Source organism: Sus scrofa, chromosome 2 (genome assembly GCF_054392235.1).
Source record: "Sus scrofa isolate SSC_HxYL_T2T_F1_AM1 chromosome 2, Sscrofa_HxYL_maternal_Yorkshire_Landrace_v2.0, whole genome shotgun sequence".
In the NCBI taxonomy this organism is placed as follows: domain Eukaryota; kingdom Metazoa; phylum Chordata; class Mammalia; order Artiodactyla; family Suidae; genus Sus; species Sus scrofa.
In genome coordinates, this window is record NC_139384.1 from 37,043,330 (window position 1) to 37,060,646 (window position 17,317).

At 35.3% G+C, this 17,317-nt stretch overlaps 1 protein-coding gene across 12 annotated transcripts in view; it reads right to left on the minus strand.

The window, feature by feature from the left end:
- ANO3 (anoctamin 3) overlaps window positions 1–17,317 on the minus strand; it is a 483,543-nt gene that overhangs the window by 278,498 nt on the left and 187,728 nt on the right. For 3 of the 12 annotated variants that reach the window (XM_085011607.1, XM_003122910.6, XM_085011615.1), the window contains exon 1: window positions 7,609–7,807. The exons of the other annotated variants lie outside the window; for them this stretch is intronic. In XM_085011607.1, coding sequence (XP_084867733.1) covers window positions 7,609–7,660 — 52 coding nt within the window. In that variant the 5' untranslated portion in view covers window positions 7,661–7,807. Of the gene's footprint in view, window positions 1–7,608; window positions 7,808–17,317 lie in introns of those variants that run through there. 12 annotated transcript variants of the gene reach the window in all.

A 17,317-nucleotide genomic window follows, 5' to 3' on the forward strand; every position in this document is an offset into this window, starting at 1 on the left:
AACACTTAAAACAGGGTTTGGCAAAGAATAAATGTTTTATAATACACTTATTATTATTCTGACTTCATTAAGAAAAGAAACTGAAATCTATTGAAATCAGTTTGCCCATGATCACTCCTTATGTAATAGTCTCAAGATTCAAACATAGTTTGTGTGATTCCATATCCCTGCTTCTTACTGCACACATTGCCTTTCTCACAATGACTTTAAATTATGACAGTGAATTATTTAAAAAACACAAACCTGACACATATCTTCCCTATACATAAATCAAGAACAACTATAAACTTTTACCATGTAGGTATTTTATTTTTAAAAAAGCCATTCTGAGACATGTCATCATGAAAGACTATTCACCAAAGCCTCTTCTTTTGGAAAAAATTATACAGTAAAAAAATAGGAACTAAATTACCTAGAGCAAAGATAAGAATTAACAGCATTTGGGATATTCACAGGGATCATGATAGGACAACTGAAGACAGTCTTAGTGCTCTTTCTTACAAGTTTAATAACTCATTTACTGAAATGTCCAGTAAAGGAGACCAGACAGTAACTCCTATTTACGACTTTCATCAAATCTTAAAAAGAAATAATTAGGAAATTATAATTAATATTAGAAACACATCAAAGTTATATTTCATAGTATTAAACGCATGTATATAGTTAAGTGTATCTAGAATGCCTCTACTGATAACAGAGATCATCTATTTACAATCTACTTTAGTCTACTCACTTAAACCCATTATCTCACTCAGTGCTTACATAGTTATATTATTATTTCATAAAATTGTTTCTCAAATGAGCATTCTAAGAATCCCATAGGATGCATGTTTGTAAAGAACACAGATTCCTAGTTTCAGATGAGAGTCTAAGTCTGGAGAGACTGAAGAATTTTAACAAGAAAACCAGGTGACTTCTTCAGATTTTGCAAATTTGGGAAATGAGCTAAGGTAGACAAAATAAATTACTCAAGATACCAGTGAGTGATGGAAACTATATTTAAGCCAGACTTTGTGCATTTATTTTCAAAGTATCCATGTCCCTACCCCCAAATTGCTGTTGATAGTGCTCCAAAGCCAAACATAAAAAAATATATACAACTTTTGGAGTTATTTGGGGGAGATGCCATTTGGTCAGTGGATTAACCTTCTAGAAACATGATAAAAAGTTGCCACAAATAATGCAGTACATTTGCAAAATACTTTGAGTAATGTGCTTTCAGACTGAATATACCCACAGAGAAGTCTTCTCCTCCACAACCAGCTGCATCCCAGTTATAGTGAGGATGTGAATATAGGACCTCATGTTTTGGTGACCCTGGACCCTGCAGCTGCTACAGGCTTCTTATACATCTCTTGAGTTGAAACCAACCAGAATTTAAAGTAATTGCTGTTTGGCATAGTGCAATTTAGGAGGAAAGGCAATAAATGAAGGGGTAGCCGAGCTGGTTGCCTAATGCTCTGTCAGGTTTAGAATGTGATTTCACACTTGTGCAACCTCTGATGAACTGTAGAGTCTAAGGGGTCATGGTGATTATTCTGCCTAAAGTTTTCATTTTACTAAGGCCAAAGAAGGGATAGTGAGCTATCCACGACCAAGCTCAGAGGTCACAGAACTCTGCCTTGAACTCTGACATTTTTTCAAAGAGGCAGAACAAGCTACAGACAGGTGTGGAAATCAGATGGGAGTGAGATGTATTTCAGCTGCTTAAGTTTTTTTTGTCCTCCAAAGAACCTGCATTCCTTATGGATGGTGATCAGTTAGAAAGGTGAACTTTGCAGTCAGGGAGGCCTATGTTCAAACCCCAGATCTACCACTCATTAAGAGCTAATTTGGCAATGCACGTAACATCTAAACCTCCATTCCTTCCCCTTGAAATTAAGAAAATTACATACCTAACTATTCAAGCTTTAATGAGTATGAAATAAGGCAGTGTGCTTTTAAGCTTTTGGGACAGTGGGTAGTAGTAGTCACACAACATTAACTTCTACTGTTTTGTTGCTATTATCCCTCACTACAGTCTTGATACACCAAAAATTTTGGAAAAGAAACCTATGGCTCAGAAAAAGGAAACACCCAAAGTTACAGAGGTAGAGACAGGATTCATCCACAAGAAACTCTGAGTCAATGTTCTTTTTATCAAGGTATGACTACTTTACATTAATCTACAATATTAATATTTTCTAAACTTCTGAACAACCATAAAATACTTAAATAATAAACAGAAGAAGGTTGAGTTTTTCTGTGCCTTCTTGGAGATTTGAGTTTCTTTTGATAAGTTGATTTATATACAGTTGACCTTTGAACAATGTCAGGGTTAGGCATGCTGACTTTCCATACAGTCAAAAATCCATGTATAGTTTATAGTTGGCATTCATATACCTGTTTCCTCTGTGCCCTTGGTTCTCCATCCATGGATTCAACCAAATGCAGATCATGCAGCACTGTAGTATTTACTGCTGGAAGTCATCCGTATATAAGTGGACCTACACACTTCAAAACTGGGTTGCTCAAGGGTCACCTGTAATCATCAACCCCCAATATCTTTTTACCAGTAACAGTCGTGTACCAGTATAATGTAGATCCTAGATTCAAATGAAAATTCAGCTCTCTAGAATCCTCAGGAAGATGTGAGGTTTTGGGTCACCGAACTTCTAGATAGCTTTAAAACACTCATATTTTTACATTATGATTATTTTGGATATGATTTCTTTCAAACTTTATCACTTATCGTCACTCCTTAGGATATGTATTTATCACATAATATATACTACTGTTGCTCATTCAAAGTTATCATTTTAAATATCAGTGTTCTTACTTTGAAGTAACATAGTAAGTCCTCTTTGAGGTATTCAGGTATTCATTGTTAAGAAATGGTCTCAGACACATGTGTTTGTTTTTTAAATTGAAATAGCTCTACATTCTTTTCATAGTTTGGCTCACATTTACTAGGAGATTGGACTGAGAGTGTAAATATCTAGGAAACCCCCTGTAGAGGGAAAGAAAGGCAAGGGTGAAAATTAAGAAACAAAGGAGAAGACCTGATTTGATCAGATACTCAATTCTTTCTGGTGATCTGGATTGTTACTCAGTACCAGGCTGAGTACCAGTCAGTACATTTTCTGACACTAAAATATTTCCCCCAACTTTGTTTTCACTATATAGCTGGGAACTATTTTAACAAGAGACAATGCCTTTTCTTCTTCAGTCATAAATAGAAGAACAGACTGTCAAAATACCAGGGAGTGTCAATACGAGTGTATGAATGCATTTCTGTCAGCATGTAAATAGCTTCAGATTTTTCTCTAGTTTCACCTGAGTAAGAGTGTAGGCAAATTCTAGGTCCTAAAAACATCAGTGAAGGGAAAAGGAGGCTTAAATTGTGAATATCCAAGATTCCGAAACTAGGTATTTTCCCCAGTTGTGCCTTCTTGGACTTATGAAATAGGAAATGGGTACAAAGCAGGCTGATTGCTAAGCAGCTCTATAGAAAGTCCCCTGTGACAGCGAATAATTTAATTTCAAGAAAAGGAGAATGAAAGTGCTTTGTGATCTGCAAATCCCCAAGTAAGTATAAAGATTATTATCACCACTTATTTCAGTAGAAAGTGCTTGATTCCGTAGAAATATTAAAAACATTCTTTTCATGTTGAACCCAATGTCCTTCAAGATAGTGATGAATCACTTAACAGCCTTAGCTGATCTCATTCAACCAAGTCTTTTGGAACAGGCTGTGTTTGATGTGACCTATGGTTTCTCTGAAAGTCTTACTAGCTCTATTAGTAAATAACAGCCACACAGAAGCCAGAACCAACATTGTCCTTTTCCCGCCCACTCTTGTATGACACATGAGTCCATTTTAAATCAAGTGAAACAAAGCAAGCCAGGCTGAGGAGCACAGTTGGACTTTTTCCAGAAATTACTGCTGATTTGCCAGCTAATATGTTCCTCCAACATGTGCTAAGGCAAAGGCAAACACACACTCCCAGTTGTCTGTAAGCATAACATATTCAAATTTACCTTTGGAACTTCAGAAATAAGTAAAATATAGAATAATCCTATCCCCACCCTCCCCTCACTTCAGCCAAAGATACTCATGTTTTACTTCCTAACTTATTATGCCTCTTAATGAAACAATCTATAATTTAAACAAAAATTCAAAGACATATGTGAGTCTTTTATTCAGAAAATAAAATTTAACTGGCATGGCTGAGAAACAAAATGTCAACATTGTTCTAGAAAAATGCAGAGTTGCCTATAATTCCCATAAAGTTTGTGTTTAGCAAACACCTCAAACTTCCCCTCCTCTATAAAGTTCTCTGAAGAAGGAGATTTTTGCAGTAACAGAATCAGAAATGAAAGTTTTCTTGTACGCCAGCACAGTGCCTGGCATACAGCTAGAGCCTGCTAAATATGAGCTGAATGGAGAGTGAATTAATGCAACTTATTTGCAACTGAATTATTTTTTTCTTTTTACAGCTGCACCTGCAGCATGTGGAAGTTCCTGGGCTAGTTGAATTGGAGCTGCGGCTGCTGGCCTACACAACAGCCATAGCAACAACAGATCCAAGCCACCTCTGGGACCTACACCACAGCTTTCAGCAATACCCACTAGGTGAGGCCACAGATCGAACACTAGATCATCTTCTTAACCTGCTGAGCCACAACTGGAACTCCAAAATGGGATTTTAAAATTATGAAAAAAATTAATATCTAAATTTACTTTATGGGAATTTAGGGGAAGTTATCTTGAGGAATGAGCATGTAGATTGAGTAGTTTGTGACTGCAACTTGAGACTCCTGTAAGGAATCCTTAGTCCGTCTGGAATCCCGAAGTTTCCCATAAGAAACTCCAAAGTGATAAAACTGAGTCAGACAAAGGAAAATAAAGGGCAATTAATTATAAGGAACCACTGAGATGGATGAACTTGTGAAGAATAACAATAACTATTATTATTATTATTAACTATATTTTGAACCCCAATTGTGTGGCAAATTCCTAAATATCTTATAACTTTGTAACATATATATTATCATCTTCATTTCACAGAGGTGGTGACTGAGGCTTAGAGATATTAAAGAAGATAATTTGTAAGAAGGATATGTAGGATTAAAATCCAAGGCTGAAAATGAAGATCATAGATTAATTTAAGGAGAAATTTGGTCTTAACATAAAGTATTTCGTTTCACATATAACTATTCTGGCACCTATATAGATTTACTGAAAAACACTCAGTAATATCAGTGGGAGAGTTTGGATCAATGAGTGATTACTATGTATTTCTCACATATATGGGAATGTCTCCAAGCCTGCTGAGAGATTATAGTGTGTCTTTTTTCAAGTGACAGTGAACATTTTCTAAGTTTTTTTAACAAAGGTGTTTTCTGGGTATTTCAGGCTATTTCTAGGTATCAAAGTAGAAATCAAGATCACAAAAATATATTGCTATTGATTGATTAAAATAAAAAAAATCCTCATAAACTGGTTTACTTTGCTAAATTATTTCCTAAAAATGACCTAGAAGTAGGGCTTTCCTCTTATCTGGCCCAGGAAAAAATCACCTCTGCTTTCACACTGCACCTGCCTTTCCCATGAAACAGAGGAAGGCCGTAAGTGTCAGGTGTTCAGTCTTTTCATATTTATATACAAGGCAAAGTGCAAAGAAGTTAAAAAGTTTACTCAAGGCTTTTAAACCAATTACAAAGGAAAACTTAGAATTCTGGACTCTGATTTCAGTACAGAATTCTCTCCACTTAATGTGAAGTTTTCAGGTTCTTGTTATGTTGAAAAGCAGCCTAAAAAGTTTTCTGTCTCATGATTCCTAGGTCAGAAAGCATCTAGAATAGTATTCTGCTTCTCTCTCTTTGTAAAATTAAAACAGAAAACCCTAAGTTTGATATGTCTTTTTTGAATATCCATTCAGGATTAAGAAGCAATTAACCAGAACCACTTTAATGATGCTTCCTTTCCTACCCATCTGCTTGCCACATCTTTATCTTTCTGCTAAAGTTACCTTTTGTGCCAAAAAGTAAAGGAAGTCTTGAAAATAAATGGCTCATAATGCATCATAAAGGAAACCACATGAAGTTCCAGAACTTGCATATTTTCTTTTCACACACTTTGAGAATGACATTTCGCCCTAAAGTTGGCAATTATTTGCTTTTACAAACACAATATGTGTCTATACATAATAAGTTGTGTGGGGGCTATTTCAAGATTTCATGTCCAGACATAAGTTACTTATAGTCATGCATCAAAAGAGGATATTAATCATATGAAGCTGGGGCAAAGTTCCTATAATTGTCTTCATTTCAAAAGTGTGTATATGTTTAAAATGATTAAAGAGAATACAACTTCTTGAACAACTGAATTTTCTTTGGAACATTTGGACTTAAAGTGGAACTGCATACTAGCTGAATGTTTTGTCTACACAGTCTCTCACCTCACTCCCAATTTCAACATATTCGTTAAAGAGACTAGAGAAGTTGGACTGGAACAGAGTATAAAATTATGCAATGCAAAGCTTGTTTAGTGCAATATTCTGCTTGATGCAGATATCCCTCCTAAATTATCCCTGGTGGATTTTTTTTTTTTTACAGAAAAAGGCAAAGAGCTACATAGAAACAACTGTTGACCAAAAAATATGGATAACATCTGGGTGGAAGGGGGAGTAGGGATATTTAAATATTTAATTCACTTATATGAGCAGGTTTATCATTCTGGAATTCACATGTCTTAGGTACTATATGGTCAACTATGGCATAATTAGCATTATTAATTCAATAAAATAACAATATGTTGTTTAATTTTTGGATAAACTTCACAAAACTGGAAATATATCAAAAATATTTATGCTCTCTTAAAAGCTTTTAAATAAAATAAGGAACAAGGACCAAAGGGTGAGAATAACCTGGAAAAATTCTTAAGTTGACTATGAGCATATAGACTCATTACTGCATCCAGTGAGCAACTTGAAGGAGAAGCTAAGGGAGATAATGTAAAGGCCCTACAAGAGGAATCTATCAACAATTAAAAAATTATATAAAAATAAAAACACCTGAAATGCATAACCAAGCAAAGGACACAGGAAACATTAAGTTTTCCAAGAAAGTTTCAGAGCCCCTTCATCAAGCCAACTTCTGGAACTGTCCAAAAATTAATTTATCCTAGGAATGTGTAAAATCGTCTCAAATAGGAGATGGAGCTTACTCGCCATTTGAATCACACACTGGGGCAAACCTAGTCCAATATCTCTGTCTTCAACCTCAGAGCACGATTGGGCTGGTAGGAAAACCCCTACTAAGCTGGTTTACTGCATTGCATTGAAACAGTCTTAGCAGAGATATACATAAAACCAAGTCCCCGAAATGACGAATTCCGCTTCTCACAGGGACCGTGCGGAGGCTCAGAAACCAGACTCATCTCAGATGCAGAGTGAAGAGGCATTAAAAAAAAAAAAAAATGGAAGAACATTTTTTTTTCCAACTTCATAGAGTTCTCCACCTCTGCATCGCATTAGTCTGGAAAGGATGCTCCTACACAACTGCAAGGGCATGCAGAGGGGGATGTGACACCCACAGGGATGGGGGACCAAGATTCCGACTGACCTTTTTGCTGTTTAAAGGACTGAATCGAGCCTGAATGGTGGACCATGTTCATTCAGTGCGTCCCCGCCGGTTTAAGAAGCTGTCTGAGAGAGAGAAGTGGAGTACCAGTAGCCAGACTGTGAGAGGCTCCTGGGCTCAATGCAATCCCGGAACATCCACGAGCGCACTGCAATCCGACACCTGCTTTAGCCGGCACTTCGTTCCCTAGGCTGCGCGCCCACCGTTGTCATGGTAACGGCTAGATCGGTCCAGCGTCCGGCTCCCCTTAGCGGCTATTCGCGGAATAGCCCCGCATCCCAATGGTGTCCAGTGCCGCAATGTGGGTGGGCGTTATGTGGGGTATGCTAGGTGTGGGAGGGAACTTTTCTTAGAGACTGTAAATCTAGCAAATCTATAGAACCGCTAATAAATCCCTCTTTTTCAAGTTTTGGTACTGGTTATTACATCCAGGCACAGACAATGACTTCCTAAAAGTTGGTCTGTAACACCAGCACTTACAGAAGGGCAAAGTTGGCTTCTGTTCTGAGAGGAATGCAATGGAAAACAAAGGTTCTTGTTTTTCCTTTTAAACTTGAATATGGAAAATATAGGTAACCTCCACTTTTCCAGTATAATGGCTTTATTAGATAAACAATATTTAATGTCCAGCACATTACACTTGAGTTCTCCTCTTGTATTTCAGCTTTTGGGACTTTGGGCCATATGTGATAGTGACACTGAATCATTTATCAGCTACTAAGTAACAGGTGCTGAAAAAATACTACCTCTGATACTTACCTTAATTCTCATAAAAGCCCTATAAAGTGGGTAGACTACTTTAATTCTAATGTTACAAAAGAAACTGAAGCCCAGCACAACAAATTCTTTTTTTTTTTTTTTACAAATTCTTAAGATCATGTAAACCAACACCTTACTCTAGAGAAAAATGCACCTGATACCCAAATAAGTGAAGTTACTTTCAAAAGGCCAAAAACAGTAGCCAAAATAGGAATGAGGAGCCACTCAACACATTTTTCAGTATGGTGGTTTCTTTTCCTCTTACCACTACTGCCTGATTAAACTTCTTAAATTCCACCTGGAAGATGTAACATATTACTGAACAGACACAGAGTAGAAGAGTCCCTCATTTCCCAAGTTCTGAAGTTTTGTGAAATCAACTCAGAAGCAATGAAAGATCCAAATAAAGGAAGATAAGAATAGAAAAAATAGATTTCAAAAATTTCAAAACTCAAGTAAGTTGAGCTACTAGCATATATGCTCTAATTTCATGAGTGGTTCATGATCCAGGAGCAGTAAAGGATGCTGTTTTGCACAAGGAGATGCTCCACTTATATATGGCTGCACACCAAACCACTCTAAAACTGCAATTTATTATTATTTCTCATGGTATTTTATAGGTTGGCCATGCTCATCCTGTTAGTTACGACTCAGAATTGTTCCCGAGTTTTAAGTGAATGGGCCTGAAGTCATCTGAAGCAAGGAAAAATGGGTAGACAGAGCAAAGGATGTGCAGCTTTCTTGAATGACAGAGGGTCCTACAGAAGAAATTGTTAAGCATTCGGTAAGAGCTCAGGATACAGAGACTGAGGAAATAATTGATTAGAAAAATGAATTCAATGGGAGTTTATCTCCAACTGAATATTTGGAACAAATCTGAGAGACATTATTCATAAAAGGTCCTTTTACATATATGTTGTAGAAGAGGGCTCTGAAACCCAGAGCAATAAATAACTTGCCTGTTTTTGTTATGTTTTCCTAATTTAATTAAAATTCTAATACAACACAACTCACAAGTCATTCTGATACAACCCAATTCATTGGATTCTAATACAACTCAGTCCTCCTAGGTGAAGATCAAACTAGGAAATGTATTTAAGGATTAGTTCAAACCAGGAAACTAACACCCCAAAATATTAGATACTGTAATTATGATCCCTATGGATCTGATCTTTTTCAAATCCTTTTAAATCACTGATATTAGAATCAGAAATAGTTTTGAAATGTGAGCATTAATTAAATTCATGATAAGGAGAAGCAGTTGAAAGAATTAAAAGCCTCTGGTTCTACTCTACACTTCCAGGTACAGGGAACATCTTCAATTTCCTAGATCTTCTTTCTGCTAATATCTGATTTTCTCCAACCACAACCAGCAAGAGGCAAGGGAGTATGCACTGGAGCTAGGAATGACTAAGAATCTGAACTTCATTAAAAAGAATTTAACCTTATTATTCCCCCCAAAAAAAGTAGTTTGGCATTATTTCTAACACCCTTGCACCCAAACCTCTGCAGTACAGCTGTGATTAAATTAACTTCTCATAAAGTTTATTACTTTTAATTGGAGACACTTTAGGTTGGACTGACAGATTGACTAGGAGGGGACTAAAAGAACATATTTGCTTGTTTTAAAATCAGTCTTTTAAGGAAGGTTGCTAGAGGAACAGCTTTGTGAGGGGCCTGGAAAATTTCATGTACCATCTGCTTTAGAGGAAAAACAATGCAAAGAGAAGGAAAAGCTGTGTGAGTGCGTATGTGCATGCGTGTGTGTGTGTGTGTGTGTGTGTGTGTGTGTGTGTGTGTGGTGTAAAGAAAGACAGTTTGTGTGTTTTGGAAATGGAGAGTGCAGAAAGAGGGGTCTGAACAAAGATGTTCCTGAAAAATAAATCTATGATTTTTTTCTTTCTTTTTTCATTTTTGGCTGCCCCATGGCTACAGAGTTCCTGAGCCAGGGATCAGATCCGAGCCAGAGCTGTAAGCTGCGGCAACCCTGGATCCCTTAACCCAAGTGCCAAGCTGGGGATCAAACCTGAATCTTGGCATTGCAGAGATGCTACCTATCCCGTTGCATCACAGCGGGAATTCCTAAATCTTCTATGATTTGATTTTAGGAAATACTTTATATGGACATCGACATTGCAGAAAGTTTAAGAAAATTAAATAGCCTCATTAGGTATGGAAGGCTATTGCTGGCTTAGTTTTTCTTGCTATTTTTGGTTTCAAACTTACTTCAAATTTAAAAAAATTTTCTTGCAGTTTAATGCACAGTGGAAAATATGTTGAGTAAATTAATTCCTATTTTCTGACAGAGAATTTATACATATCTTGAAAGTAATTGTTTATATGTTTGCCTTCCCTCCAGATGGAGCAGCTCTTTGTGAATGGGGAGCATATCTTATTTAAATTTGTATCCCCAGAGCCCATCACTATGCTTAATATGTGGATACATGACTAAAGGAATGAAAGAACAAAAGGAAGAAAGCAACAAAAAGAGGAAGGAAGAGAGAAAATCCATGTCTGGGAACTATCACAAAAATAAGAATTTTGGAATAAGTGATACATGTTCATCATAGCAATGGAAACAGAATATGGAACACAGAGATTCAAAACCAGAGTTGGCCTACTTGGGTTAAATCTTGACTTTATTTGCTAGATATATGCTCTTGAGTAAGTTATTTATTCAAATTTTAATGATAAGAAACATTTATTTCATGCATTTTTCAGTGAGGGAGCATGATTAGTATATGTAGTATAATTGTGACTACATTTTGCAAAATAGAAAAAAAAAGATAGTTAAAAAACATACCAAATTGTCCAGAATAATTAATTTTGCAAGTTAGGATTAGGGTTGATTTTTTTCTTTCATACCTCCTTGTGTGTTTGTCATAGTCATACTTCCTACAAATAATATAATATTGATTTTACCTTGATTAAATGCATATATCTTTAAAATACCTCTATATCTATCTTTCTACAAAACCAAGTTTGTTTTTTTCTCTTTTCTAATCTTGGAACCTGGCTTTTTTCTCCCCTTGAGGTTTCTGCTACATTTGCCCTCCCACTGCTCACCACCTGTCTCCTATCCTCCTTAAGTAATTAATATATCAGGCCCCATGCTAACTGTTGTCTCCCAGAGCGGTAAGGGACACTATTCTTTACATAACTGAGAGGCTTTTTCATTCCTTTGAATTCCAAAATATGATTTCCCAGCTCAGCCAATTTTATGTTTCCCCGTATTGTTCTTTCTCATAGCAAGAAGAGTTCCACTGTTACCGCTTTGGGTCTTGAATCACTGACTTTAATTGAAACTGAAATCGTAATTCTGCTTCTCATTGCCTAAATTAAAACAAAAATAGAGACAGAAATTCTCTTTGTGGTCATTCCCTTTCTAGAATCTAGTTATTTAAGGTATTAATGGGCAAAATGAAATAGCCATGTCACATTGGCAGGGGCTCATCTGCAAGGAGTAAGGAACAGAAAAGATGAGATCTCCCTGTAAGAAACTATTAGAGGGAGACTATGGTCTCCTTGAGAGCAGACTGAATGTAGAGTATCTGTTTCTCCAGACATCAGTGTAGTTTCAGTCACACAAGCTTAATCAACACTTACTAATAAAAAAGTAAAGAAAACAATACATTTTAAAATGCAAAATGATTTCAAGAACAATGTTTTTTTTGAGGTCTTGCTATAATGCAATAGGATGTCTGTGATGCACCAGGACTCAAGTTTGATCCCCACACCCTGGCCAGCACAGAGGGTTAGAGGATCTAGTGCTGCCACAGCTGCAGCATAGATCAAAACTACAGTTTGGATCTGAGCCCTGGCTTGGGAACACCATACGCCTAGGGGTGGCCAAAAAAAAAAAAAAAAAGAATAAGAAAAAGAAAAAGAAGAGGAAAATGAACGAAGCTTGTTTGGTACCCTGAGAAGCTGTTTTCTTTCTTAGGCAACACCAAGGGAAATTATTTTAAAATAGTTTATATATTTAATACGTTAAGTACTCATTTGGTTCTAGTTGCTTTCACAGTCTAATTAAAGGCACAAAAAATCTCTTTAAAAACCCATATGTTGTGATAAATGGAAGGTTGGACTGCAATTTAACAACTGCTTCCCAAAAAGCCAATGGCTCCTGGCCACTTGTGACTGCATCACAACAGAATTAGGCTGGTTAGTCCTGCTCAAATACAAACTATATGTTTAGAGAAGCATTCAGGAGTGACATTATTGATGGATGCATAAGACTCAAAAAAGCAATGGAAGACAATCAGCAACCTCTACTCTCTCTAAAGCTAGCCTGATAAGGTCTTCCCACAAGTATTTTCAAGAGACAAGAACTTAAGATGATTTGCTTAAGAAGACAACATCAAGAGAAGGCAGATGTGTGGGACAAAGGAGGTGATGATGGATCAAATCATAGTTCATATGTCCCTGATGCAAAAATTACAATGAATTCTTTAAGTTGCTTATAGCATCAAGTCCACTACTATCCAAAAGCTCCCTGACATGCTCTCACCACTTTCCAGTTTTGTTTCTAATACTCTCCTTCATAAACTATTGATCCTACAATGGATTTCTTCCTCCTAGGCCTCTCTGCTTTTGTTGCTGATGTTTCTTTCACCTGGAACTCATCCTAAAACTTATCCTAACCAAGTTTGTTTTTCTTTGTTTTTTTTTAATCCCTTACCTATCCTTCAGGGCCCCAGAACAATGCAGGTCCGAGGATGCAGACTTCCTTTATTCATATCCAGTCATGATAAAGCCAATTAGATGTGAATTTAACTTCATCTATTTCCTATAGAATATGACTGTTATCATTTCAAGCACTATATATAATATATATAATTGCTTTTAAGATCTGCATGCAAGACTATTGATACGCCTTCCTTTGTGATATTACTTATTTCAGGCAGATAATTTCATAAAGGCTTTTTTTATGTTGTGTTAAAAATCTAATGTAATAATTATTTATTTTCTGTGTTTGTACATCCTTGAAGCTCTTAAAACTGACACTCTGATCATATCTACTACTCTACTATATTTTGGTGAATTTCCATGATTTGAGCACAGCCAATACTCAGCTGGTGTTCTGGGTGTGCTGGTACTGGTTCTGTGTCTAGAATCTCTTCAGATAGCTTGATGCTTCTGCTTGATTTGTGTAGGCCTGTCGTGTATTGGTCATTGGGTGCTTGCCAGTAGGAAAATGGAAATGAAGGAGGAGTTTGTAATTACCAACTTACTTTTCAAAGATAATATATAGTTGACCTCTGATAACCTGGGGTGACCAGTTGTGAACAACTGTGGTCTCTATTTGAATATAATAAGTCCTGCTGGAGCAAGGAATGTGCTGCTGGCTTATTCTTTGTCCGAAGATATTAATGATGTAATACTGACCTTTAAAAATATAGTGTGCATGAATATTTATCAGGAAACATGTTTCTGATACATTTTTATTACTAAACAGCTGTATATAATGGAAAAAAATTTAAAAATTATATTAAAAAGCAAAAAAAAATGGACTGAAAAACAAATGTAGCAGTATAAAATCAACTTTTCTAAATATTATATATACATAGACATAATAGTAAAAATCAAAATATGGTCAAGGCTACACAAAGGAGATACAAGTGAATTAAATACTTTTTCATTTTACCTACTTATATTTTAACTTTATTCTCCATTTAGTCCCAGAGTGACATGTTCTGGGCTGCCTTTATTGTAGTGTAATTATTAATAGTCTCAAACTTTAGTAAAGTGTCCTGCTTTGGACAGTAAGTTACACAGTTACCTTAACCATCAAATATGTATTACTTATGTTAGAAAAATAAATGTAAAAATGAAATACAAAATTCTAAGTGTTTAAAAATAATCTGAGGATCTGGTGTTGCTGTGAGCTGCGGTGTAGGTTGCAGATGTAGCTCAGATCTGGTGTTGCTGTGGCTGTGGCAAAGGCCAGCAGGTGCAGCTCCTATTTGACCCCTAGCCTGGGAACTTCCATATACCATGGGTGCAGCCCTAAAAAAAAATAATCTGAATAGAAAAATTCATCATGACATTTTAAGCCACCAATGCTACAAATTTGAAATTAAAAAAAAATCAGCATTTTGGTATGGGGCCCTCTTTCAACCTAGCAGAAAATGTGGAAGGAGGACATTGCTTTTGGAGTCTAAAGCCCTTATACTTATCCTGTTGTATAAACTGGCATGCTAAGAGTGTGAAAATCACTTTCCTTCCTGGCGCAAGGTGTCTCATCTATAATAAGGCGGATGGATTAGATACTCCCTAAGGTCTGTTCTGCTTCTCATATTCTAGAATTGCTATCTGCTGGAAGAGAATTTCAGGCACTTTGACTTCAGAAATGTAATCCATATGGCTGGCTTGACTAGGGTTATTCCTCTTTCCCCTCTACAGGAAAATAATGCAAATAGTACATAAAATCCTCACTGATGCACATCTACAAACACAAGCTTTGTGCAAACTGAACTTGGGTGGCATCTGAAATTAAACATCATAGAATGATAAAAAGACAGAGTTTGCCAGAACAAAAGTTATAAGATGAAAATTTATTGAATTAATTATTTAACTAATGAGAACTGAATTTACTTAAAAATAAATATTGGTTACTTGAAACTGTTTATGTATCAATAACCAATGTGTCAATTATAGCCTTTGTATTCATTAAAGTAAATCTAAGGAATCTATTTTAGCATCACTGAATAGTTTATCACATTATATCATGTTGAAAATAATCAGTGAATCATATTTTATATCAAATAAAGATCTCCCTTTCTTCCCATAATTTCTACAAGTTATGGGAGAAAATTACATATTTTCTTTTCAGTACATTTAACAATTATATGCTGGTATCTACATGCTGAATTGAGCCAGGATATGTAATTTTAGTCTTTGCAAGCTTTACATGAGAAGAAACATTTTTATAATTTCTTTGAGAATAGATAGCAAATGTGTGGTGTTTTATCATAGAACAATTGTTGAAACAGTTGGAAAAAAAATTAGTGTTGCTTTTTACACAATAAAAAGAATTTGCATATGGACTCTTTCAGGAAAGCTTGCTTATTAACACTAGTGACTGTATTTTCTGATCCCCAAATTTTGTCACTTGAGAATCTCTAAAATATTGAGTAAGAAAAACAAGATGGACCTTTAAATCTGTGATGTTGGAGGTTAGGATAGCTTCTTCAGACCCATCAGGAAAATGATTTCATCCCAGAATCATGTATCTAGGCAAGATATAATTTATTCTCAAGTAAAGGAAGATATTTAAGGATTTTCAATAATTTGAGGAATATATAACTTACATAATTTGTTTTATTTAACACCTTTGGAAAAACTCTACTACAAACAACGATGAATTAGAAGAAATATCTCAAGATAAAAGAAGAATAAAATATAATAGTAGCAATGTTTATACATGTATTTATCAAAATAATTCAAGTGAACAATAATATATTTTCCAGGGATACTTAATATAAGAGCTATTAAAGTATATTTAAAAGAAAGGAAACACTATAAAATAAATTCTAGTTAATTATCAATTTTCTCAACAAATCCAGGTAGTTGAGGCAGGGGGAAGTAAAAATGTTACAGAAATCTAATGAGAGAAGGAAAAGTGAAAAGTGAAAATGGTCTTAAGACCTTCTTCTGTTGGGGAGAGGATAAAACAAGAGGGAGATAGAGAATAATCTATTAGACAAATAATCTAATAGACAAAATAATAGACAAAATAACAGATTTAAAGCATTTGATCAAGAGAATAAGGAAAATTAAAGTAGAATTTAATGAATGAGAAAAAACCATAAATGTTTAAAGAAGAAAACAAATGAAATATATTGCACCTTGATCAAACCAGGAAAAATAAGGAAAAGGAAAAGACATACTCAACAATGGACATAAATAGTATGTTTGAAACAAAATGAAATGATTAAAACGTGTATCAGCAAATATTCCAAATATAAACAGGCTCACTTTTTTCCCCACTTAAAAAAAAACATGTGTTGGATCAAAAGCAAGACATGTACTTTCTAAGACATAAAACTATTTAAGTGGAAGTAATAAAGTGGTGGCCAAAGTGATTCCAGATAAACACAAATTAAAAAGTAAGCAAATTTTAGCAATATTAATATCAGTCAAGATGGAATTTCAGATTAGAAAGACAAAAATGATAGCAGCATATGTAAAAATGAGGCATAATTTATAAATAAGGTATAATAATCATATATGTCATGCACCAAACTGTACAACTTTTAATATAAAACTATTAGACAGTCAAGAAATTAATGAATTTGCAACTGTAATGTAAGACACTATATACTTCTCTAAAAATTTAAACAATTTTAAATTAGTAGACCATGATTTTCTTTTCTGTGGAAAGGTTCATTTGTGCCGTATATTAGATTCCAGATATAAGTGATATCACATGGTATTTGTCTTTATCTTTCTGACTTACTTCACACAGTTTGAGAGCCTCTAGTTCCATCCATGTTGCTGCAAATGAACCTTTCCACAGAAAAGAAAATCATGGACTTGGAGAATAGACTTATGGTTGCCAAGGGAGGGGGTGGGAGCGGGATGGATTGGGAGCTTAAGGTTAATAGATGCAAACTATTGCTTTTGGAATGGATTAGCAATGAGGTCCTGCTGTGTAGCACTGAGAACTCTGTCTAGTCACTTATGATGAAGCATGATAATGTGATAAAAAAAAATGTATACATGTATGTGTAACTGGGTCACCATGCTATACAGTAGAAAAATAATTATATCGGGGAAGTAACAAAAAAAAATTAATAGACCAAAGTAAACAAAGATCCAAATGACCTAATACAATCAATGAACTTCATTTAATAGAAGTTTATAAGTCCATACATTATCTTTGCATTTTGTGATCAAATCATCACATTACCTTTTGTGTCAACCTCAC